Raw genomic sequence first — 26,404 nt, 5'->3', positions numbered from 1 at the left:
TGGTGTTGGGCCCGGCCGGGCTCCGTGGTAAGCCCAGCCACCAGGCGCTCGCAGGCAGGCCCTCCGTCTGGGCCTGGCTCCAGACGAGGGCCCCGGGCTTCCTCCGGGCCGGGTCTCTCTTCCTCTTTGTTGTTCTCTCATCCGGGGTTTTACCTGTAACCCCAGGTAGGGGGGCTAGGGGGGTACTACCACTTGCCCAAGGTGGACCCCCCAGACTAGTGGAGGGAAGAAGGCGTCTTACTTCTCCATTCTAGAAGACCAATGAAACAGTGGTAATTTAATTGCAGAAGTAAGGCTGGCAGATAGTTGTTGTTTTATCAGCCTCTTTCACATTATGCAAGCTGGCCCACTAGTCTATCACATCTTCATGTGTTATTTGAATTGTAGACAATGCACTGTATCATGAAGTCCTTGAATAAAGAATGAATATGAATGTAAATACTGATGCTTTATGCTTTTTATGACTTGAGATTTTTTGGGTGTGCATTAGTAAGTAAGTAAGTAAGTAAGTAAGTAAGTAAGTACTACGTATTACTACGTTATCTGAACTTGGATGGTCATGTTTCAAGATTCCAAGTCAATCAAAATTCCCAAAGTTGATCTATCAAGGACTATCCATGTTCTTGGAAGTCTGATGGATGCTGGTCTCACCAGTAGCCTGTTTAGAGACTTTTGAGAAGGGGCGAACCTTGGCCCCAGGGTGACATCTCTTCTCCAGGTCTTTGGCAATGCCCTCACACAGCTCAAAGGCTTTCTTCATGAACAGAGATTCTTCATAAACAGTTGCAGTTGAGCTGTTCAAGATTTTGGAATCTGAAGGTTTTCCAAAAGGTTTTTCTGGGCTGGTGTGTATCTGCTTTGTACTTTAACTTTTAAAGCTCAGCTGCAGTGCCTCTGGGGATGGCAGATGACTTCACAAGGCTGGTCAATAATGTGAGGCTAGTCATCTGTTTTGGTGGTATTCTCCCTCAGATCCGCATAGTGCATTCATGAGAAGGGGAATATTTTAACAGGGCCATCTCCTCCGCATCCTGCTTTTATAGTGATGGGCCTCTGACTATAAAACCACAGAGTGTGGACCACCCAAAATGGAGAGATGACCACTAACCTGGACAGGAGGAAGAGGGATAGACTGACTAAAGAACATGAATAGCTGCCATACTTAGTCTGCATGATCCAAATGGTGGTTTGGCCTCTTTTGGATTCTCACGCTGGTAATTAGCTGGGCCTACTCCTCCGATCGATGCTGATAATGAATTAATGAATTTTTGCCCCTTAGAAATGTGGCCTCACAGATTTGACTGCTTGAGAGGTTGTTATCAAATAGTTTGATTCCAATTGGTTGCCCTATATTTGACGTGGAAGTTCTCCAGGTCCATCTCTCTCTCTCTCTCTCTCTCTCTCTCTCTCTCTCTCTCTCTCTCTCTCTCTCTCACACACACACACACACACACACATCTCTTCTCCTTGGTAAACATTCCATTATTCCAGGCAGTTTTGGCAGGTTGGTTACGTCTGTGATGGAATCAATAGCAATCTTTTAATTACTATTTTGAGGACAATAAGCAGAAATGTCCCTGAGATGGCCGGGGGAGAAGAATGGACCTGCTCACTGCTGCAGCCGCCTGCTGTGTGGGACAATAAATCCAATAAAAACAGCCTGGGAAGTTAATGCATTTGGCAGTGTCTGGAGGTACCTGGAGCTAAGGGACATTTCCCTGAGAGGGGTGCTTTGATCAGCTTCAACCTGCCCCACAACGCCACGCCGCCCCCTGCGGCGGGTTTGGCGCAGGTTACCGTTGTCTCGACTGAAAGTCACGCAGAGTGCCGGAGATTACAGCACCAGCTGTATTCACGCAGAGAGACAGAGATAGAGAGTCTTCCCTTGCACCCCCCTCCCATCCCTCCCCCCCTCGCCGCCACCCAGTCCAAGCTCACGTGTGTACGAGCCACCAAGCTTAGCGGCAGCTCTCCTCTCCGAAGACAATTAAAAGACAGCAGATATTACTGTCTACTGTAGAGCGCCTCCGGTGTCATTGTGCCAGCATTGTGCCAGGATTGGGCCAGCATTGGGCCAGGATTGTGCCAGCATTGATATTACTGTCTACTGTAGAGGGCCTCCGGTGTCTACTGTAGAGCGTCTCCGGTGTCATTGTGCCAGGATTGTGCCAGCATTGTGCCAGGTTTGTGCCAGCATTGTGCCAGGATTGTGCCAGCATTGTGCAAGCATTGTGCCAGCGTTATGCCAGCATTGTGCCAGGATTGTGCCAACATTGTGCTAGCGTCGTGCCAGCATTGTGCCAGCATTGTGCCAGCATTGTGCCAGGATTGTGCCAGCGTTGTGCCAGGATTGTGCCAGCATTGTGCCAGCGTTGTTCCAGCGTCGTGCCTGGATCGGACAGACACGCTCTGACAGGCAGGTCACAGAGCGCTCTTTTCCAAATTGACTGCAAACCCCAGGTCTCCACACAAATGGAGAAGGTCCTGGAGGCGAGCGCATATCCAAACAGGAGTCTGGTACATTCGTACGCCATTCCCTGGGAGGTAAAACGCAAATACATCTGATGCCGAGGAGTTATCAGGCAGTTGAAGAACAGCGCCCAGTGAAGACAGCACCAGATCCGCCCCGGCGTGCTACAGCCCCATGCAGCGGAGCAAAGTGCCTCAAACGCAGAGCCTCTCAGGCATCCCATCTGCTAGCTGTTTTTCCATCTGCATGTTGTACTGTAGTTTCATTTTCACAAGTCCCTTTAAAGATGCACAATTTGACAGTACTTACACAGGTCTCCAGAAGGAGCATCACGCAAACACAGACCTTCCCTGATCGTTGCAAAAACGTAAATGAAGCAGAGGTGGCTCTGCTGGAATGATGATGGTAAAGACCTCTGTCCTCTTGGTCTAATGGTAGAGCTTTGGGTTGGTGCGTGGGAGACCAAGGTTCGATAGCTGGTTGGTCATACTGCAGCTGTAGCGTATGTAATTAATAATTATTAATTCATAATAATTAAACAAGAACAAGAGTATGCAGAGAGTTTCTCAGAGGAAAGGACGTTTTCACCGTTCTTCCAACTAGATTTGGCAAAAGTTTTGCTACGCTGACTGGCTGAAGGAGGTCAAAGCAAGTACTCCCAGCTCCCCAAAATTATACTCCCAATAAACATTCGAGATAGGGGTGAGTCCAGACTGATCTGCGGAGTGAAACTGGATGTGAGCTAGCTGGATCAGGATGGTCTCACAAGGCTACCCAGGGCAGCCAGTGTACCCGCAGGGCTTTAAGTGCCAATCTGTAAGGGGAAGCCAGGGAAGAGAGGGAGAGTGGCAGGGAGCTCAGACTCGAACCACAGATTCTTTGCCAAGATCAGACCTTTGAGAGTCAACTGCAACACAGTTGACAGTTTGTGAGCTGTACTAATCTCTCCCCTCTCTCTTTCACTTCCCCTCGTAGATTGAAAAGTCTTGGCCGACTAGAGCGGACCAAAGCCGGGGGTTATTCGGAAGACAGCTGGGCTGGGATGGCCTGGGTTAAGATGGGCTGGAGATTTTGTGTGTGTGTGTGTGGGTGTGCCTGTGGGTGTGTGTGTGCGTGCGTGCGTGCATGTGTGTGTGTGTGCGTGTGCGTATGTGTGTGTGTTTTTGTGTGTTTACCGATCTGGCTGGAGCTTATATAATGACAGATGAGATGTTATTGAAGCTGGGTTTTCCGTCGGGCTGCTGTTCTGGCTGCCGTGCGGCCCGGTCAGGAAGCTCCTGTGTGGACGGCACTCTTAGCCCTTTTCCACTAAAGGAACTCTGGTTCGTGAACCGGTCCGTTTCAAAATTCCTGGAACCTTGGTTCTGTCCAGAGAACGGGCCCGCGTTTCGACCAGTTTTGAGCCGAACCGTTGTACGTCAGCCCACGCCCATGATGTCGTCACGGTTCGCACTGAAAAACCTACTATTTTGTTTTGCCGGTTCGGAACCAGCTTTCGGGTTCCCGAACTCATTTCTTTTTGGTCGAAATGCTCGGAACCATTCAAAATTAGGTTCGCCGTTGGCAAACTCAGAACCTCTTGACATTGTCATTCTAGTAGTTTTCTCAATATGTTAAACAGCATTCACTTCTGCAGCAAACCTCCCATTTCTCAAATCCATACTACAGCCTAAGCAGCCTAGCTGTTTTCTACCTCTACAATGGCAGTAGATAGCTAAATAGATAGATGCATGTAGCTAACTAGATAGCTATATATATATATATATATATATATATATATATATATATATATATATATATAGATAGATAGATAGATAGATAGATAGATAGATAGACCGATAGACAGGCAGACAGACAGACAGACAGACAGACAGACAGACAGACAGACAGACAGACAGATAGATAGATAGATAGATAGATAGATAGATAGATAGATAGATAGATAGATAGATAGATACTTGATTGTTCACCAGGGGGAAACTGTTGATAAACTACAGTATATTGTATATTGCACTGTATATACTGTATATTGAATGACACAGGCAGCTGCCGTCAAATCCCCTTATCACACATACTAACAGCGTACAAAACAACTCAGCACTGTGCACACAGTCCTTGTTTTCATGCATACGTCACATACAGTTAGAGACAGAGCTTGTCATTCTCTTGGCAGGCTGTCAAGTCAGCTGTGTGGAGAGGAAGGTCATAGCACAGCAAACCACGTTACCTTGGTCGGAGCGAGGGTGGGCTGGTCGGGGCTGGGCTGGGCCGGGCTGAGCAGGGCGGGGCAGGGCAAGGCTGATCTGGGCTGGTCTGAGCCGGGCTGAGCAGGGCGGGGCTGGTCTGGGCTGGTCTGGGCCGGGCTGAGCAGGGCGGGGCAGGGCAGGGCGGGCTGGTCCTAAGATGGGCTGGGCTTGGCTGAGCTTGCAGCCAGAAAGGCTGAGGAGATCTTGGCTCACTGAGACAGTTGACAGTTGAAATTGAGATGCGATCGACAATGAGTCCTCACACCACAAGTTCATTGAGATGAGGGTGGGGGGGGGAGTATGGGGGAGTGGGAGGCATCAGCAGCGGCTGACGGAGCATTCGCTTCTGACTGAAAGAAGTTGTCAGTCAAGGAGGGGTGGTAGAGGGAGGTTCAGGGAATGTGTGTGTGTGTGTGTGTGTGTGTGTGTGGGGGGGGGGTGATATTGATGCTTTGTATGGGGGAACATCTGTCCTATAGACGCAGGGCTTGATCAAGGACAGTGCTTCAGAGATATACTGGCTTTGTGTTAGGTTTAGTGTGTGTGAGTGTGTGTGTGTGTGTGTGTGTGTGTGTGTGTGTGTGTGTGTGTGTGTGTGTGTGTGTGTGTGTGTGTGTGTGTGTGTGTGTGTGTATGTGTGTGCGTTAGGAGATGCTGACAACAGGTGTGGTGACTTCATCCTTTACAGTGCGTTGAACAAAACAATTAGATTTTGGATAAACATCCTTTTATGAATGCAGTGCACTGATTCACTTTCTCTTAAGACAAAGTGTGGGCTCGCAAGATCAGTTTTACGAGGATTTTGGTAAATAGCATCTCTCTAGAAGGGAGTGTTTTTCATCTGCAGTCCTGGCTGATAAACTATTTGTTATGGTACACTACTCCTACCCCTGGAGCCTGGGTTTCCTCGCTGTTATTTCCCAGGTCATGCGCCATAATAGCGCCTCTCTGAAAGCTTACCGCTACATAGATGCTCTCCTCTCAGAGCGTCCTGGAGGGCGAATCAGGGTCACGCCGAACTGCATGCATAGTAGAACAAACAAACCCGAGAGAACTCATGCCAGCAAAGCTAATGAAAACCTCTGCGCTTGGAAATAATGTCCAGGTGGCACCGCCACTCTCCCGGCCCGCTGGCGATGCCGGCGGCAGAATGTGCATTCTTGTGTGCCCCCCCCCCCCTCTCGTGTGCCTCCCCCCCCCCCCCCCCCCACACACACCTCCGTTCTGAGGCAGCGTTCTTGCCATGAGGAGACGGTTGTCAAAGGTAGCACTGCCGTAATGGAAAAAATATCAAGCTATTTACTAATTGGTGGCCAAAGCCATCTCTCTCTCCCTCTCTCTCACTCCCTCTGTCTCTCTCTTTCTCTACCCTCTCCTTCCTTCTCTCTCTCTCTCTCTCTCTCTCTCTCTTTATGTGTAATTGGTTCACATTTTACTTCCACTCAGGGATGTTATTTCTTGTTGGAAGGTAATCACTTCAGAAATCGGTGTCAGAAATATAGTGTTCAATCCTCCTAACAGCTACAAGAACCAACCTTGCTTTCAAGATATTGAGCAGTCTGAGCCATTACATAACTTTACTGAAATTACTTTAATGACAGCTTTTTGATGAATGTACTTCACCCATCCACGTTTCTGTGGAGTGAACGCACGCACACAGCCCTGTTTCAGAAGCTTCGTCTATAGAGCTACAGTACGGCCTTACAGTAGCAGCGTTAGTGTATTATGTGACCTGGCTGTCTGCTGTGATAAGACTCTACCTGTAATACTTAGTGGCCAAGTGACCGCTGGGTCTAATGTGTAGAGACAGGTGAGGTCAGAAGGCCCTTCATCCATATTCAGAGACAGCAGAATACCGAGTCAGGGACGAGAGGGAAGGCTTGTTTTCCTCCGAGCAGCTCATCGTTAGCCAGCGGCCCTGAGGCGAGGTGCCATTAGCCTACCTCAGCTCAGATGCGCCCCCGTCTCTCGCGGCTAATCATTGGGACGGGGATGCTGATGAGCTGGCAGACAGCTTCCTGACTGAGTCAACACTGTCTGGAGGGCAACTTTGAAGCAAGGCGACACAGGGTCGTTTGGACGATGATTGAGTCATTGACTGATGTTGTCTTTGATGTTTTAGCGCTCGTCTCGCCTTAAAGCAATACATCGCGATATTTGGACCTTTACAAACATGTCTGGTGCTAATTCTCCAATAGGATTTACTAAAAGTAAGCTGAATCGTCCAAACAGTCTACTCAGAAAGATAATACATTGACATTTATTACATTTTAAAACTCGCGCCCCCGGGACACAGCATTCAGTCGGAGATGCTTAAACAACACAGTAGTAGATAACTATTCCGGCGTCTATGGATATCATGAGTTTTTTATCTCAATGATATCATGGCAGAGGTGAGAAAACCAAAGCGAAACATCACGGAGGAAGCCAGAAAAAGAAAAAGACAATCTGATAACTTTACAACAGTACGACAGTGCACTTACTCGCAGAGCCTGTGGGGATGCAGTTCCGAGAAAACCAGAGAAAATGCTATGTATTGCTTTAAGGTATAGGAATTACAGTGTGTGCAGGTGCGCACATGTTTATTGGTTTGCTTTACGCTTTTAAAATCCATTCCAACAGTTCCTGAAAGCTGAGAAACTGCGCTTTCTAGTAATATAGGGAAAATACAATTCGTATTCGCAATGTTTGCGCTGTACTTTCAGGATTAAAAGAATTGAGTGAGCAGCGACCAATGCACTAGCCCAGCAGAAGTCAGAACAATTTCCCCCACTAGGATTAGTGCTTAGGTTTTACCAGCTCTCCACATTAATAGAGTGCACCCGGACAACAAGAACAAGAAAGCATCAGCCAAGCATGGCAGGTTTTTTTTACTAGACTAAGCTGCTGTGAACACTGTGTGTGCATGGTCGATTCCCTGATTGAACTCCCATTTCCCCTACTCCATATTCTTCCCTCCATGACTAGACTGTGGCTTTCTGGCAGCGGTTGGGCTCAACTCAATTCTTTATTTCAAAGGAAATAAAACCCGTTTGTTTTCTCCTTTCTCATTCGGCCGAGGAGGAAACCACTATTTCTCCAGCGGGGTAAAAGAGCAATTAATGTGGCGTCGTTTGTGTAAACGCTTCTGACAGCTTCCAGAGCCTCTCGGCTCGTCAAGCTCAGCTGGGCCGAACTAGGGGCTGAGCCAAGGGCATTTTGAGAGGGTGGGGGAGAGGCGGGGGGGACAGAGAGAGAAAGAGACAGGAGGGGGGAAGACCACAGGCACAGGGAACCTAAGTAGGCCTTGTACTACTGTCAGTAAGAATATATCTGATGCTAATTTGATGGTTATATATATTTAATCTCAGTTCTCTTTGACTACTTTAGGAGCCTCAGTCTAGCCATCACCCTCCCCACACCCACACACTCATGTCAGCTGCTCTCCTGCCCTGATCTGTTCATCACTCACAGAAATGAACTCCTTCTTTTGATGTTTATAGAGGACTTTTTCTCTCTCTCTCTCTCTCTCTCTCTCTCTCTCTGACACACACACACACATACACAAGCACTCACATTCTCTGGTCTCACACACACACACACACACACATTCTCTGGTCACACACACACACACACACACACATTGGCGACGTCTTCCGCGCGCCTCGCCAACTTATCATCCGGCGTCTGTGAGATAGATGGAGAGCAAGACGAGCACAGCCAGTCAGGCGCATCATAGCTGCTTAGCGGGTGGGGCGAGCACTTCTCCTCGCGTTTCCAAAAAGATGTTTGTCAGGAGAGCCTGCTCGTTAATCTGCCCCCCCCCCCCCCCTCGTCCGATGTACGCTATGCTCTCTACTTGATTTATAGCCCTGCCTGTACAGTAGGGAGAAGGCAGGGAGGCACGCACTCCCAGTAAGATACCCGACTGTCAAGTGTTTAAACTCGCCAGAGAAATGCAGATGGGATATTAGCCCAGAAATCATTGAAAAAACAACTTCCAGAATACAAAAAAAGAAAAAAAAATGTCGTAGCGTTTGGGGATTCAGGTTAGATCTCCATTCATAAAACACCACCGCTCACAAACAGAGGATCCTTCAACTGAGGGAGAGGAGGGTCATCTTTGGGGAGGGCCCTTTGTCGCCACAACTTTGCGACTGCGGTCAAGCCAGCCTTCAATTTGGAAATACAAGTCATGTGGGCCACAGCCAATTCCCCTTTGCGCAAACATTAGCGTCATTACGGTAAATAATTTTTTCTCTTGTAAGGACTTGCCACCGTCGCGTTCACCAACAGGTAGTGAAGTCAAATAACTATGGTTTGATTAAAGAAGTGAGAGGCGGTTGTGGTGGGCATTTCAAAATAAAGGACCTCTAAATTGTCATAACTATATTTCCTTAATATTCAGATTAGAAATAAAAGGAAATCGCCCATAATGCTGCCCCTACTCCAATCCAGAGAGCTAGAAGACCACCCCTGGCTCTGGGTATATCCCAGTGATTTTCAGGACATTCTGATGTGGCATTTCAAAATAAAGGCCCTCTAAACTGTTTTATACGACCTACTGTTTCCTGCAATTTCAGATTAGAATTAAAAGGAGACTGCCCATAATGCCTCAACACTTCCACTTTAGAGTACTATTAGACCACCTCACGGTGTCACCCAGTGATTTTCAGGACATTCTGATGTGGCATTTCAAAATAAAGGCCCTCTAAACTGTCCTATACGCCTACTGTTTCCTGCAATTTCAGATTAGGAATAAAAGGAGACCGCCCATAATGCCTCAACACTTCCACTTCAGAGTACTAGTACTTTTACTATTTAGATCCTAATCTGAAATTGCAGGAAATAATATACCATCAATATGTCTGGCTGTTGCGTCTACGGGTGTAGGCTAGGCTACAAATCGGCGCTCTAGTGACAAACTTTAAACTTTAAAATACGGCTCGCTCTGAACTCGTCTGTCTCCACCTGCTTCTGTTTCAAGAATGCCCGCGCATACATAGCTGGGTCTATAATGAACAAATATGAACCACGCTCTATTTTAAGAAATGCTGGGTTTTGAAGTCTCGGCGCTACCAATAAATAACTTATTTAGACGCGTTCTGTCTGAGTGAAATTATTTTTCCGAGGTAGTCTTCTTCTGTGGTGGTGGCAATGCTTTGAAGCTTCAACCCAGCATTTGTTAAAATAGACCCTTTCTTTTGCATAGGTAAGTGACTGAGAAGGGCTACATTTCAACCAGACATTCCAGTGAAACCAGATAGTCAAAATAACTTACCTGATATAAAATGGGCACCGCAAACGCAGGCATTTCTGATGATTTCCTCAGTCCAGTCCGTACGCTTAATAATGGCGATTTCGTCTGTCTTCCTCTGCTACGGTTTCAAGAATACGCGCATAGGCTACTTGTGCTGACTAGGCTGTAAAAGGGTCTATAATTAACAAATATGACCCACGCTCGTTACATAACTTCTACAACATCCAGTGACAAAATATGTCATGGTACCTTGGTATGTCCACACCAAGGATCGAACTCACAACCTTCGCCATGATAGGCAGAGCACTATCCACTCAGCCACTGCTGACCTGGGAAATCTGTGGAGTCTTTTGGTTTTGATGTTCTGGGACTACTGCCTCTTGTGGTAGCAGCAATGGAATTGCAGGTCAACAACACGACAGCAAGAGAGAGAGAAAGAAGCACAGACAAAAAGGATTCCCTCTCCTTGGTGTGTCGGCTTACAGCCAACACACAAAAACAAAAAACTGGAAGTGGAACACCAGAATGTTCAATGCTGCATGTTTTCTTTTCTCATTCTTTTTTTTGATATTCCGGGCGGACGCATGCCCTAGGCAAGTCAGGGAATGCCTGTATGAAATATTTCCTGGCACAAGTGGCGTTACTATGCAGTAGACTAATTAGCCATACATTTAGGAGGCCGATGTCAGCCCAGCGTGGGACGACTGGAGCGCCCAGCGTGTAAAATCAATGGTGATTTGTTCAATGGCATCTCAAATGGGAGAGCTGCGGCCAGTGTGCTGATTCAGTCTGGCTCTGCACGATAAGGCTTGAATGATGGATGGATGGATGGATGGATGGATGGATGGATGGATGGATGGATGGATGGATGCGGGAGGAGCTCAAGAAGTTGCATGTGCACACACACATGTCGCTCACAAGCACAAACACGCATAGGGCTATTGATCTGAGTCAGACCACGCACACACACAACGTCCATTTGTCTGGCTCCATGCACAGAACATTTATACAGTCTTTTTCAAAGAATGAAATTTGATTCTCTCCGTGTCTACCCACTGACGAATGGCTGTAAGGGATGAGAATAATGAGATCTGCCCCTGGCTCTGGCTTGTCATTGTGTCTGAGCTTTACGCTGGCATTTTAAAGGGACTGTCGTGCTTTTGGGCACGAATTACAGCCTCTAAGACCTTGACAGTCTTTGTGATTAAACTTCCACTGTGTGTGAATAGACATTTCAGCTTCTTTTGTCATGATGTTGACAGGTGTGTTTTTTAAGGTGTCCTCACTTTCTGCTGTGTGACATGTGGTTGGTTTAGGCACTTTGCCAGGAAGTCACATAAAAGCTCCTCAAACCATTCAAAGAAGGTCAAGCACTGAAATGTCAAAAACAATTATAAAACCATGCACAATTATGATACTATCATAAATCAGACAATTATAATACTGGCATAAATCAAACATTCTCATGTTAGGAACAAGACTGTCTGTCGTGTAAAGAATGAACCTCTAAACTAACCTTTGAATGTAAACTCTCCTTTCCTTTCCTTTCCTTTCCTTTCCTTTCCTTTCCTTTCCTTTCCTTTCCTTTCCTTTCCTTTCCTTTCCTTTCCTTTCCTTTCCTTTCCTTTCCTTTCCTCTCCTCTCCTCTCCTCTGCTCTTCTCCTCTCCAGGTATTCGTTCCAGGATGAGGAAGACATGTTCATGGTGGTAGATCTTCTCCTGGGAGGAGACCTGCGCTACCACCTGCAGCAGAACGTGCACTTCTCTGAGAGTACAGTCAAGCTGTACATCTGCGAGGTCGCCCTGGCCCTAGGCTACCTGTGCAGCAAACGCATCATCCACAGGTGAGAGACAAGTCATCCTCACCATCATCATCATCATCAACAGCAGCATCCGCAGGTGTTCAACTGTCCAGGGATCCAACTCCAGTCTCCTCCTGTCCACTCAAACATCTACCGTTAGACCAAGAGGGCATCGGCATGGTCTGAGGGAGAGAACTGGGGTTGTAGTCTCAGGCTATGAGAGAGTGGTTCCAAACCACTTCTGCTACTGTACACACATGGTCTTTGATCAGCCGGGGGCCTTTGATTGACATGCAGTATAAGCTTAGTCAGCGGCTTCTACGGGTCTTCCAAGGGCATGCCTGACAAAAACAGATTACTGGGATTAGCTGAGTAGGATCTTTGGGAAACACTGTTCCAGCTATATACACAGCAAGCGCACACAGACAAACTGTGAAACGGTAGAGACCTTATTCAATCTGGGGATGCACGTAAGTAAGTGCTTCTTGGGCAGAAATATTTGCAGCTACAGTATGGCAGAGAATCAGAACAACTCAGCCAACATTTTGATGGCTACCACCCAACACTATACCTGTAGTACTTACTGTAAGTTTAGATGGACTGATAGTAGGAACGTAAGAAAGTCACAGAGAGTTTGACCATTCACTCAAAGGTCAGGTCACACACTCACACACACAGACACACACACTTGCACGCACGCGCGCACACACACGCACACAGACACACACACACACACACACCACATACGCAGTCCTCCAGTCTTCCAGCACCCCTCTTCAGGCCTGTGCTGCAGGAGGGCGGGCGCATCATTTGGGAGAAAGGCATTTTCCCGACCAGGACGAATGCTGCACTTCACAGTGAGAGAGAGTGGCAATTAATCGAAGCCACCGTAACAAATTACATCATTTAGCATCGGAGCTTCCTGTAAAAGTAGATTACTACCTTTTCTAGCTGTCCATGCTAACCCCCCCCCGTCGGGGGAAATAGATTTTCACCAGGCATTCTGACTTCACTGACTGATCTGAACATTTTCTATCTCCGTCACCCCGTCAAGGACGGGATATGCAGATGTGCGAGAGGCTGTGTTTTGATGAAGTCGTCACCTCGCAATCTGCATTCATTGAGAGAGAAGGGTACAAAGGCGGCCATTCTTTATGTCATCTCATCTGTATGGAAATTGAATACATATTTTCTTCTCAGAGACCGCATTACAGTGTGTGTTAGTGTGTGTGCGCGTGTGTGTCTGTATGTGTGTGTGCGTGTGTGTACATGTACGCACGCGCGTTTACATGTGCTGCCCGCATGCATGCGTGAGTGTGTTTCTGTAGATGAGACTACTGTATTTCAACCAGTTGAGGAGAATACAGACGATGATGATGATTATTATGATGATGATTATTATTATTATTATTATTATTATATGTGAAATAATAGGGGTAAGTAAAGGCTAAATAAATACATACGTTGGTGGTGACTCATGATAATAACAGTAATGTTACTCAACAGTATACGTAATATAGATTACTAAATGTCTTCCAAAATACATCCAGATCCCACTAGTACAAAACCTCATAGTGTCCTCTTGGCTTTGCCTCATGAGATGGGCGCCTGCCCTGAATCCCAGCAACAGCCAGGGAACTATCCTGGGGGTATTTTGACGCCACCTTCACTGGGGAGCTTCGATTATTAATAACACCTGACTGCATTCGCAATTAGCTGCTTCTTCTGAGACTCTTCCTCTTTGGAAAGTTCTGGAAAGGGGCAGGGGGGAGGGAGGTCTGAAAAGGGGACTGAGTAGTTTGTGGTTTATTGTGTGTGTGTGTGTGTGTGTGTGTGTGTGTGTGTGTGTGTGTGTGTGTGTGTGTGTGTTTGTGTGTTTGTGTGTGTGTGTGTAGACGGCTATGCTCTAGAAGTGTCTGCTTTCACACAGAGTCGGACAGATGGAGGTTAAGGAGATGCCCTCTGCCAGCCAGACTGATCCAGACCATACAGAGAGATGCCTCCGGGCTTGTACTGTCTCTCTCTCTCTCTCACACACACACACACACACACACACACACACACACACACAAACACAAACACACACACTCAGACAGCTTGTGCTGTCTCTCTACAGAGAAGCGGTTGTACAGTTTGAACTCTGCACCTGCAAAGGCAACAGAGCTGAATGCAAATCATCACTTATTTAGAAATGTTCATATGTGTGTGTAGGGGTGTGTGTCTGTGTGTGTGCTCCTGTGTGTGTGTGTGCTGTTATTGGAAGCAGTAAGAAGTCACTTCCAGTGCTGTTTGTGTGTGTGTGTGTGTGTGTGTGTGTGTGTGTGTGTGTGTGTGTGTGTGTGTTAATTTAGAATCCTATCAAATGAAGCATTGGGAGACCCAGGTGTTGCATCATGCTCATTTCCAACACTGTGAGTCTCTCCAGGTACGGGTCTCTCCAGGGACGGGTCTCAGGGAGCTCATATCTGCTCTCCTGCTCTCACCTAGGGTTTTACTTTGGCATATCGTCCTAATGTAATTAATAACCATGTTGCATCACAGAGTTGCTTGTTTTTATGAACTCTCTCTCTCTCTCTATCCTACACTCTTACCTTCTCTTTCTCCATCTATTTCTCTCTCTCTCTCTCTCTCTCTCTCTCATCCTAGTTTGTTTGTGTGAGATGGAGGTGGAGATGAGATGAGAGCCCGTTTGTCTGCTCAGCTCCCTGCCGACACCGTGTTCCCTCATCATCGCTCAGTAGTTCCCTCTTCTCGGTGATGTGACTCCGAACGAACGTTGTTTTCCAGATCTGCTGTTTTGTCATCCGTCTTCCCGCTTGGCTTAGCTCCCCCACCCACCCCCCCCCCCCCCCCAGGCGTCGGCCCGAGGCTGAGCCTCGCCATTTTGCTCAGCCGAGAGCATCTGGCGGAGGCCCCGACTGCTGATCCTGCTCTGTACTCACAGAGAGTCCGATTTTCGCAACCCGTCGCCTTTTCCCTCTCCCAGCAGGAGGGAAGACTTGGTAGTGACGCTTGTGTCAGATTAATACGGATGTGAAGTCCTCTTTATTTAGCTACCTATTCAAATTTAATTGTCAGCGGGCAGTGCTACGCTGTGGACACGACAGCGTTTTCTCCCAGAAGCCTCTAGGGGAAGAGTAATTATTTCACTCGCCTTGCCTGAGAGGGCTGCAAACCATTTGTTTTTATCTGGCAGTACACTCTCTCTTTCTTTCTCTCTCTCTCTCCTTCCCTCACTGTGTGTTCGACTATGTACAGTAAATAATTAATCGGTGATAACTGATGTAAGTTTTTGCCGTGTCTTAAAAGTGGCGTCTCTCAAAAATCCCAGAGCTGCTCTCGGAGGACCCGCCGCACTCTCTCTCTCTCCCAAACTAGCCCAAAGTAGACCGGAGCTCACATCTCTCACAGCAAAACAGCGTGGCTATGAATAAGAGATGGCTCCACTCCTCCTTCTCTCCTCCTCTCCGCCTTGTCCTCGCCTCCTACCGGCGGTCAGGACCGCTCTTATCTAATAGATCACACAGCGGCCGACGAAGCTCCGTCTGGGACTGGCTGGTACTGGCCCCATCTGAGCTTCCTCGGCCCGGCGGATGTGGGTTTTGTGGGCTGAGGGATGGAGGGAGGGATGGAGGATAGGAGGGAGGGCTACAGTGGTCCGCTGTAGGACATAGGCAGAGCCACCCCCCCCCCCACCCCCCAAACAGCCGCTGATCTGTAGCGGGGCAAGCGGGCGGGCGGTTGATGACCATGGACCGGTCAACAGAGAACCCTCTTTAGGCTCGGTGGACTGAGGACTGGAAAACCCTCTCACAATCCATCCGCAGAATGGGAGGAAGGATACTGGTGCGGCGCGGCTTGCTTCTCTGTGCGGGTGTGAACCGCCCGCTGTACAATACAGCCACATCTGACCTGTGTGTGTGTGTGTGTGTGTGTGTGTGCTTCCTGGGTTGAGTCTCAGCTGTCCTGATCGTCTCAGAGGGGAGGGGGTTGTGTCGTGTAAAATAATTTACTAGGTCTTAGGTCAAATTCCAAGAAATAAATCTAAGTCCAGATTGGTTTAAAAGTTCCAAAATAACTTCAGAGTCCGAGAAGAAAAAACAACTCGAGGCACAAAGAGTCCAAATGCGATTTGACTTTAATGCTTTTCAGAAACAAACAGCATATAAGTCAGGAGCTTCCCCGGGAAAGAACAACTTTTCCCTTTGTCTACTTGCCCTTTATAGTCTTATCTACAAACACTCCCCTCCACCCTTGACCACATCCCATTTTCCTTGCTGGCTCAGCAAATAACTCATGTCCATATATGTCCTACATCCGTGCCCCCCCCCCCCCCCCCTCCCAGCTTCCTGGGTGCCCCCCCTCCCAGCTTCCTGGGTGGAAGGACTGTCTGCTTTTTGAGAGGAAATGGGGCCCTTCCGGAATCTCAACTGCCCCCCCCACAGGAGGAGGAGAAAATACTTATAATTCTCTGCATAAATCAGCACTATTCTCTGGCTGCTTTGGGAGGAGATGAGGGGAAGAGAAGGAATTCAACAGGAAGAGAAAAGAGACCTTACTGCTGTGCTCTGCAGAGTCAGCATTATATCTCTGACTGCTTTGGGCCTGGCTACTTGGCAGGAGGTGAGGAAGGAGAAAAAAACATCTTGAATGCTCAGGCTGGGTGCGCATTTATTCTTCCTGCCTACAGCTGCTTTCTTAACCTGCTGAGTTAGTGGGGACATTCCATTTTCTACAGATTACTATCCCTCATGAGCAGATTAGCCTTTAACGTTCTGGTTACGTAGAACAAGATTACAATATCATGACATGATTAAAATGCAGGGGAGCTAAATCAAATTAAATCACAACATTCCCCACTTTGTGACTTTAAAACTTAGTCACATTCAGACCCAAAATTCCCAATATTACTTATTAAATATTTCAACATAAACAACAACTCCTAGATATGAAAGTACGGTTATAGACCGCACGTATACGCAGCTCTTTATGGCTGGACGACCCGAACAACATTCCCCTCCCTTGCTCACACATGTTTTATCAGTCTCCTGACCATAGAGATCCTGCTCAATTCGGCAAAGTTTGTTCTACATATCTTCAGCTATATTACAAGACCTTATGTAGGTGTATGGTTTACACAACACACAAATAGAGTAAAAACACAGTACACAGTACAAGCCACGTCACCATTAACTGAACACGGCAAATTGGATAGTTACTTCACCTATAGCAATCACCTTTTACCAGTTCTCCTTAAGTAAATTAACACAAGGGGATGTTCCGCAGGTTTGAGTTCCTAAAACCCCACCATTGCCCAACATAATACCGCCCTTGTGTATTAAAATAACTCAGTCTGCGAGAAACTTTATAAACCACTTAAGCCTATGTAACTGAGGTTCTAGTACTTGGATAAACACCACTTCATCCTTTTGTTTGTCTTATTTGGAAATGGTTATGGCCGAACAGCACTTTGGGTGCAGGAACAGTAGTACAAAAAGACCGTCTTAAAACATCAATAAAAACTGAAAACTATTTCTAGAACATTAGTTACAGTATGTTCTTGATGGTTATAATGTTGATTGTATAGTGACCAAGTCTACTTACTACAGTGGTATACATTACTTCAGATCACTTTACAAGTATTATTGTGGGGTACACTTGATTATACATGTTATATTGATCCCACATAACCCCCTACGCAGGGGTCTCTCTTCAGTTACAGCTCGTCGAGCCTGCTTCCTAGGGCATCCATTCTGGCGATGAGGTAGAACAAGTGACGGCGGTTTTCCTCAACGATTTGCCTCGTGCTGAGCCTCCTCCCGGGCGTCATCGTGGGGATAGACTGATCCTGATAATATCTGATGCGACGCTGGCCCGCACGGCGCAGACGGCGCATCTCTGATTTATCCTGACGGGCGGGCAGCTTATCAACAAGTTTTTTGAACCTGGCCAACGGCATTCTACCCAGGCGCTCCTCTGTGCTAGGGGTGCAGGGAAACCATGACAGATCCATGTCCTCCTCTGAGGAAATGTAGCTGTTGTTCTCCGACCAGTTGCGTGACCTGGAGCGCTCTGGGGGTGTGGCCAGCGGCTCCACCTCGATGGGACCAAACGGGCTTTGGGGTACCACCACTCTAGGCGTGCCCTGCATGTCTACTCTCCCCTTGATGGTGCTTCTGCTGAGATGAGTGATGATGCTGCTACTGGCACCTGGGAGTGACCATTCCTTTTGAGGGACGGGAGTCATCATCGATGACCGGGAGCAGACTGCGGGGTTTTGAACCGGGTGGGTGAATTAGCTGGTGTAGTGGATGGCCAGAGTGTCGCACGGTGTCTCCTGAAGGCTGAATCAGGGGTCATCGGGCACATCTCGAGGGTTGGAGGACCGGTAGGTTCAGGGTGTTGCACGGCGTATCTCATAGGCAGGAGGATTGGTTGGTGGTCCTGGGACAGCTGCATCTTCCTCCCAGGCTACACGACCTGTGGGGGGTTATGAAGTAGGCCCAGGGGGTACACTGCTCTATCTCTACATGGGGCATCTCATCTAACACTCTAGACCCGTGCGTGACCCTCCTGAGAGTCATCCTGACCTGTGGGGAACTGGCCTTGCCTAGGGGCCCTATGGGTTGCCAGGACTGCTGATTCCCCATGAATTAGACGCTAATTGTGGATGGGGGTATTCTATATTACCTGCTGCCCATCGGTTGCGGTAGGAGGCAGATGGTAGGGGTACACTCGTCGAACCCTAATAGGGATATTAGAGGCTTTTTACTGCGGCTGCACGATATTGACAGAAACATACATTGCCGCTATACACTTTTTTCCAATATATTTGGCGATATGTAAAACCCGGCGTGGGACGCTCCCGATTGGTTTTAGTCATCTTCTTTTATCTTGCTAATTGCTACCTGTGCTGTCGCCAGGCTTTTACTACATTTGCCTTTCGGTAGCCGAAACAATGCCAAATGTCAGACGTTGACTTTCTTTCAACCACTACATCCGCTCTATCTATATTTTATTTTATTCGGATATGCTGTTTGATTTGAATATCTTCTGCTTTTCTCGGCTGTTCTATGTTATTCTTTTATGCATTATACCTGTCAAAACACAATTTCCAAACGGTCAGAGTAGAGAGATAGAAAAACCCAGCTGGTAGGCTACGGAAAGAATGAATACTGCGGAAATTTAGTCTATTGACTTTTTATTTTATTTTTTTTTTATATTTTTTATTCTTACTACATGGCAGGAGAAAAATAGCTTTTAGAGTAGCCTACCATCTGCTCGTTCTACACATCCTTGACTGCGCACCCAAATCTCTGCTTGATTCCTAGCATTCTGAATGCTACTCTGACCATGATTCCCCCAAAGTGTCGTCCATTATCAGAACTATAGAATTATTTGCCACTGACCTAGCATCTAGTCCTGGCGTGGGTAAGGGATGTGCGCAGCGACTACTTTTATTGACGATTAGACGGTGATTTTATAACTGATAACACGACTAGTCAAAAACAAGATTCTCAAGTTTCTACAACACGCTTGAGTATTGGAATTTAGTCATACTATATTGTTGCACATATTTCTGTCACGTCTTGACTCAAACAAATTATTCGGCTATTACTCAAACAAATTATTCGGCTACTTTAATTAATATAAGCACACTTTAGTGGCAATGTGCCGTGCTGCTAACCATTGAATAGCATACAGCGAAATACTATAATATTAAAGACTCGGAGGCCCAATGAATTGTTGGGCCTACATTTGTGCTTGTTAGTCTTCTGGCCTAGGCAATAGGCCTATTGATTTCTCCTTTTTTTCCTTTTTGTCATGCACATTGGTGCTGGACCTAATACAATTGTGGTGACTCACTAACACATTTGTTTTCATTACGATTTTAAACAAGAAAAAATCTCTACTGTACCCGCCAAGAAAAAAATCTCTACTGTACCCGCCATATACTGTTTCACCTCCCCCCTGGCGCAATGGTCAATACCATGCGCATCTCTAATTACAAACCAGAATTGACTGTCCACGTGGACTCGAATGGAAACTAATGCATTCGAGAGGTCTACACTTGTGAACCATTTAGCATTTTTAACTCTCCACTCTGTCAGTTCTTCAGGCCCCGCACCTTTTTTCCCTGAAAGATAGGTGTGTGCACCTGGTTGCCCATGGGTAACTCACTGATTACTCCTTTCTTAAGCAAAGCTTTAAACACAGGCCTAATTGCCCTCCATGCTTCAGGCTTGACCGGGTATTGTTTCAGACAAGGGCGATACTTCCACCTGGGTGAAACAACAACCGGTGGGGCCAAATTCACTAAACCCCACATAATTTTTCCCTGTTGTTCACAGATCTGGGAGGGTAGCAAGACGCTCCTCATCTCCCAGTTCTGTGCACCATCTGACAACTCCCTTCGTTACATTTGACAACAAAACAGACGCTCTTAGCCGCGTCAAAGGTAACTTCACATAATTCTTTAAACAGGCAGTCACTCCCCACTTGCTTGAACATTTGTACATGGGGGAGGATTGATGAGTTGCACCACCAATCGTCTGGTATCACATGACACCCTCGTATCCATGGCCCCAAATCGCACCATTGATCCTTTGGCGCTTCACTAGAGACACATGAGGAGAAGAATCAGGCATGTTAAATAGACCCTTCTGGGTTTCAGTCAATTTAACAGAAGCGGCACAATTGGCTCCATTGCCGACAAGTAGCTCAAACCTAACGCTGTCTCCATCTGCTCCTCCTCCCACCTTTCCTCTAATCTGCTCTCCCTTCCCTCGTGCACATGAGCCGGTGCACCTTATAACATAAGCTCAGTGTCTCCCCTAAGCGTGTGCGTGCATGAGAGAGCAAATCAGTGGTAGGAGAAGTGATCAACCATTAATATACATACAGTGGCTGTTTTTCTCTATGCCCTCTCTGACTCGTGGACAGTTTTTTAAGTCTTTAACTTTTCAGTACCAGGCCCACTGGGGTCGGTATAATGTGACGCTCAAATGCCTAAATTAATTCCCTCTCCACCATGTTATTTGAACCTACACTAGCAAACATGAAACTGTCTCCGCTTAGGTTTCTAGTTTGCCACTCATTTTAGGATGATACTTTAAGCTTTCTTTGTTAATGAGTTATGATGCTCGCTCCTGTGTCCACTAAAAATGACACCATTTCACCATTTCACTAAGGTTTACTCCCGGTAACGAGCTTATTAGTTGTGGTGTATCTCGGGCATCGCACCCTGTGAGTGGTGTAAGCAATGCTTCTAAATCAGTGATTCTATTCTGCACTAATACTTGTGTATCAGGGGAAAATGGAACGAACTCACCCCCATCGCCTCGTGCCGCCCGCCAGTGCCCCTCCTCCCGTGTTTTTGATTCCTTGCGTCTGCTTGCCGGGTGCCACATCTTTGCATTTGGGTTGTTCGCTGGTCAGTAGCGATGGCGCTGCTCCTGGCCTCCCTCAAAGTTCTCCGGGCATTCATTCTTCCAGTGTCCAAATTTACCACATAGTGCACACAGAGAGTTTTATGGGGTCTTCCTGGCCCTCATTGTTTTGTCTTGAAGATGTCTCCGCTCTGGTTCTGCTGTCTGTCTCTTGTTCTGTTAATACTATTGCTGTGTCGTTCCATGTTATGTTGTGCCGTGAGCTATTAGATACATTGGATTTCCCCAAAGGGATTCATAAAGTATCTTTCTATCTATATCGGTCGTGGAACGCTCCAACAAACTTTCCCCCACACTCCTGCCGGTTGGGCAGCGTCAGTGCTCGCTTCATGATTTCTGCTGCTGTGTAGGATCTCCGTACACGTTCGGCACCTCTATCATTTGGAAACCGTCCAGCCTGGATTGATTCAGTGGGCTGGTAGGCTGTCCCCCTCCTGGTTTGAGCTGTGGAGGGTTGAGGCGTCACTGTCACACTACTCCCGTGGCTGCTGTAATTCTCAGTCTCTGTCTGTATGGCCGCTCGTCTGGGCGTCCGATTTTCAGCCAAGAATGTTCGTATCTGTTCAACAATGTCTGATGTAGCCCCTCCATGGGTCACCTTTGTGACATCTTGGGCTGACCCCACTAGTGACAATGCCAGCATTTGATGACGTGCGGTTGCACGTAGCTTTTCTGGTTTTGGCACACCACGCTGGGGCCCCCCCCGTCTGGCCAGTGGAAGGTCTGTGACTGGATCTGTCGGAGTTGCGCTCCTGACCCTCCTGCTCCGTCTCCTCGCTGGTGTGGATGTGTGCTGTGGGTGTGGTATGGTGGTGGTAGGGTGGCGTCCTGCTGCGCTGGTGGAGGGTAGCTGGCCTTGGACCGGTCTTGTGGCACGGCAGTAGGCGGGAAAGGGCACTGCAGGCTGGCATCTGCGGATGAGAGAAAGTGCACCCCATCCCCGTTTTCTTTTTTCCCACTGCTGCTTACCTTGCCTAGTTCTTGCCTGCTCTTTCCACTTCCTGAACATCTTCGTCTTCCTCCTTATCTACTCTCTTAGTTATTCCCTGTTTATTTATTTATTTATTTTTCGCTCATGCTTATTGCTTTCTCTCTCAAAATTGTGTGTTATAACTTTATAAGGCTCGCTTTGCCTCCCTCTCCTCAATGGTCAATTTTGCTCTCAATTTTGGGAGTTTATGGCCCAATTAATTTTACTGTAAGAAACAGAGAGTGGTGGTGCAGAACAGAGTAAACAAACAATTTATATGCTGAGATTGTGCACTGTATGTAAATTCACCCTCGACCATCTCAATCTATGAACCCAGGACCACGTTCCCAGATAGTCCATAGGCACATGAAAACAAATAGAAAATATAGCTACAAGCAGCAATAACAGGGCTAAGCGCGACTCACGCATCAAAGCCAACAAGCGAAACATGCCATAGCCACATTGGAGCTATGCATATAAGTGTCTGTGTCTTCTGACCAGGGAAATCAGGTTAAATTCATGCAACAGCATCATCATCATACAACTGCACTCACATTCAATTCATCTGAAGGCGTCAAACGAGTGTCAGGTTTTTTCAAGCATCTCATTACATTAATTATTTTTTTTTTTTTGGGACATATCTTTTAGGACCTATTTGTCTACATGTCTACAGGCCACATGGTTATTCTCCAGGCCTTCCACCTGCCTGGAAGTCACACATTTACCATCAAGTCTCAGTGTGGGGATAGCTTGATAATTCAGCTATCTGTGAACCATACTCACAACTCTTATTTCTCTCTAAACCTAACATTTCTCAGAAGAATGCCCCCCTACACTTGGTGTGTTTAGGCTACGTAGTCTATGTGCTACTGCGCTCTCTCAGGATGAATTGTTTAGGCTAAAAGCTACTACCCTCTCCCTGGTTGAAGTGTGTAAGCTATAGACCACTCCCCTCTTCCCAGGTTTAAGGTTACTAGCCTATCCATTGATGAAGTGGGTAGAATGTAGGCTACTACCCTCTCCATGGGTGGAAGTATGTAGGCCATAGCTGATAATAACTGTTGTGGGGGGTTGCAATTGTATCAATTGACAACAACGCTTATATCAATATCAAAATAGAATCTGATGCTTTTGCGTCCAATTAGAAAGTTGTAGGGCATGCCATGAACTACCCAAACAAGCAATATAAACCCCATCTAGCCACAAGGGGTGCCACAGCAATCAATTGTGTTTCAGCCATTTTTAAGCATTTTGGCTTGTTGTAGCGCCCCCCTGTGGCCAATCTGCGTCACATTTCTCCAACTTGCCTTAAGATATGCTCTGGTACTGTTGTACCAGGAATTGGAAAAATTGGCCTGGCGGTTAGGCCTAAACAGGAAGTGAGCTCTCTAGCGCCCTCTGCAATTTTCATTGCCTCATAGTGGCTGTTCAATTCATATTTTCCAACTTTTGCCGAGATGGAATTGTAGATATTCAATGCTAGATTACATCTACTGAGATTCATGTAGATTGATAAAACTCCCTAGGAGGAGATAGATTTTAAGCGTTTTACAATAAATTAAAATCACAGAAATCTACATAACCTGAAGTTACGGGTTCTTGAGGCAAATTTGTTCACCATAATTAGACTCAAATGTGTTTAAAGTGTCATGCCTCTAGCTCAAAGGGGGATAAGTTATGGCTGTTCAAAGTTTGCATTTTACGCCTTTTTGGCCAATTCATGTGAGACTTGCTTCACGGCTACAGGCCCTAAGCCTCTACCAATGGGGCCAGCCATAGGCTCCCATGGCAGATGAATAATAATAACACTAACAATTACAATAGGTGCCTCGCACCTTCGTGCTTGGCCCCTAAATAATAATAACTAAAACAAACAAGCAGATAATTCAACACAAGGAAGTCCTACACTTGATCCGCTTATAAATCAACTAGTTCATTCTGTCCTCGATGTGCCGTGTCGGTGGTCGGAGTACAGTTGACCATTTTGATCTCCTTTTCTGGAATCAGAAACAGTACAAAGACAATACAGGAAAATAGTTTCCTTACACAGAATTGAATGCTTCTCATGTTATTTAACATATGCAAATCGCTTCAATACCCCCGCGTGGAAATATCCATTCATCTCTCATTTATTCTACTTCATAATTTGTTCTTATCCCAACAAAATAATGTGAATGACTCTAACTATAGAAGTCACTACTTTCATATTGATAACATTCTCACAAACGTTTTGCAACAATACAGAGAAACTTGAGTAGACTAATGTCAGGACTTACAACACAAGATAAAGACTGGAGCTGCAAGACGCATGATTCATCATGAAATGCCCACACATTTCCTGATCACGTGTCACATGACTTGATCCGACTAGAGTAACTCTTTCATAATAAAAGTATGTTTCACATAGAACATGTCAGTTCTGACAAAACAAAACAAAAACAGACTAATATTCAGTACCTCGCTTTCCCTGTGAAAACGGTTATTACAACAACCACGTTGAAGTTCCTATACTGCAGTTTTATTATTATTTTTGGTTTAGTTAGTTTAGTTAGTTAGTTAGTTAGTTAGTTAGTTTACAGTAGGCTTATAGACACCAGTGCCTCTAAGGTAGCCTACTATACTAAAGACCCAAAATATTAAACCCCAACAGTTTAACAAACAGTAGAACAAACAATAAAACAAACAACCAATAGAACGCATGTTCAATTATTTTCTTGGTGCATTTTATATATATATATATTTTTTTTTTTAATACTTGTTTCTATTGAAATGCTGGGTGGGGCGGAGGACTGGAGCACCGGGCCGTCCCTCTCGTTACTCAGCCTCTGTGAATCCGGTGAGTGTTGAAAGCCGCTTAATTAGCGGGGTGATCAGACTGACGGTGCCGCGCGTCTCGCCGCCCCTCGCCCGGACCAGCATTCCTTGTTCTGACATCAAATTGTAATGGATTCCTTTGAAAGGGTAATAACCTCAAAACCACACTGGTGAACTTTGAAATAGGAAGAAAACTATATATCCCAAAATAAGAAATGCTCTGGCCAGAGGACACTTCAGAACAGACACCAGGTTGCATCTGAGGAGAAGTGCAAAGAAATTGTTAGTCAGTGATAGTTTTCTTATATAGTAGACAATTTCGAAGTTTAAAAATCAACCGTGTAACGAACGCTCTTTCATCTAGGCTACTTGGCACGGTAGTCTATCCTGGTCTTTATCACCTAAAAATCAAGCATGAGGCAAAAACAAAACATACAATTATTTTATTCTACTGACAAATCTTGTCTCTACCCCTCTCATACCAGGCACGAGTGTGTGTGTGTGTGTGTATATGTGATTATATTGTGAATGTGTGTCTGTGTCTTTTCTTTTTGGCACTGCTCTCTAAGAGAAGTTATGTTTCTCTGTATAATACTTTTAATGTCTTATGTAAAGCACCTTGAATTGCCCTGTGGCTGAAATGTGCTATATAAATAAACTTGCCTTGCCCTGTATTGTGTACGTGTGCGTGTGTATGTGTGTGCTTGTAAGAGGGTACATGTGTGTGTGTGTGTGTGTGTGTGCTTTGTAAGAGGGCACATGTGTGTGTGTGTGCTTGTAAGAATGTTTGTGTGTGTTGTCAGTGTGTGAGAGGACGTGTAGGGTGAGTGTGTGAGAGGGAGGGTGCGTGTGTGTAAATGTGTGTTTGTATTGAGTGTGTGCGTGTGTGATGTATGCTCTGTGTTGTATGAGTGAGTGTGGTGTGCGTGTGTGTGTGGGAGTACTTGCTGTGTAGGTGTGTGTATGTTGTGGAATGTGTGTCTGGTTTAAGCGTGTGTGTGTGTGTGTGTGCGTGGTGAGTTTAGCGTATAGGGTGTGTGTATGTATGTGTGTGTGGCGTGCTCGTAGGAGGGTGCGTGTGTGTGTGTGGTGATTTTAGCGTATAGGGTGTGTGTATGTGTGTGTGTGTGGTGTGAGTGTGTGAGAGGGCGTGTAGGGTGAGTGTATGAGAGTGAATGTGTGTCTGTATTGAGTGTGTGCGTGTGTGATGTATGCTCTGTGTTGTATGAGTGAGTATGGTGTGCGTGTGTGTGTGGGAGTACTTGCTGTGTAGGTGTGTGTATGTTGTGGAATGTGTGTCTGGTTTAAGCGTGTGTGTGTGTGTGTGTGTGTGGTGATTTACTGTAGGCTACGTGCGTGCGGGTGTGTGTGTGTGTCTTGTGGACTGAACTCGCTTTATGTGATGAGGGCTGGG

General features: G+C 46.4%; 1 protein-coding gene across 1 annotated transcript in view; it reads left to right on the top strand.

Moving 5' to 3' along the window:
• The window catches only part of stk32a (serine/threonine kinase 32A), a gene marked incomplete at both ends in the record, with an annotated part of 55,460 nt that overhangs the window by 7,656 nt on the left and 21,400 nt on the right, over positions 1 to 26,404 (top strand). The window contains one exon of the mRNA XM_084449509.1: positions 11,626 to 11,799. Coding sequence (XP_084305635.1) covers positions 11,626 to 11,799 — 174 coding nt within the window. The remainder of the gene's footprint in view (positions 1 to 11,625; positions 11,800 to 26,404) is intronic.

The sequence above is a fragment of the Borostomias antarcticus genome (assembly GCF_949987555.1).
Source record: "Borostomias antarcticus genome assembly, chromosome: 15".
NCBI classification, from domain to species: Eukaryota; Metazoa; Chordata; class Actinopteri; order Stomiiformes; family Stomiidae; genus Borostomias; species Borostomias antarcticus.
This window is presented reverse-complemented; position numbering and strand designations above follow the sequence as displayed.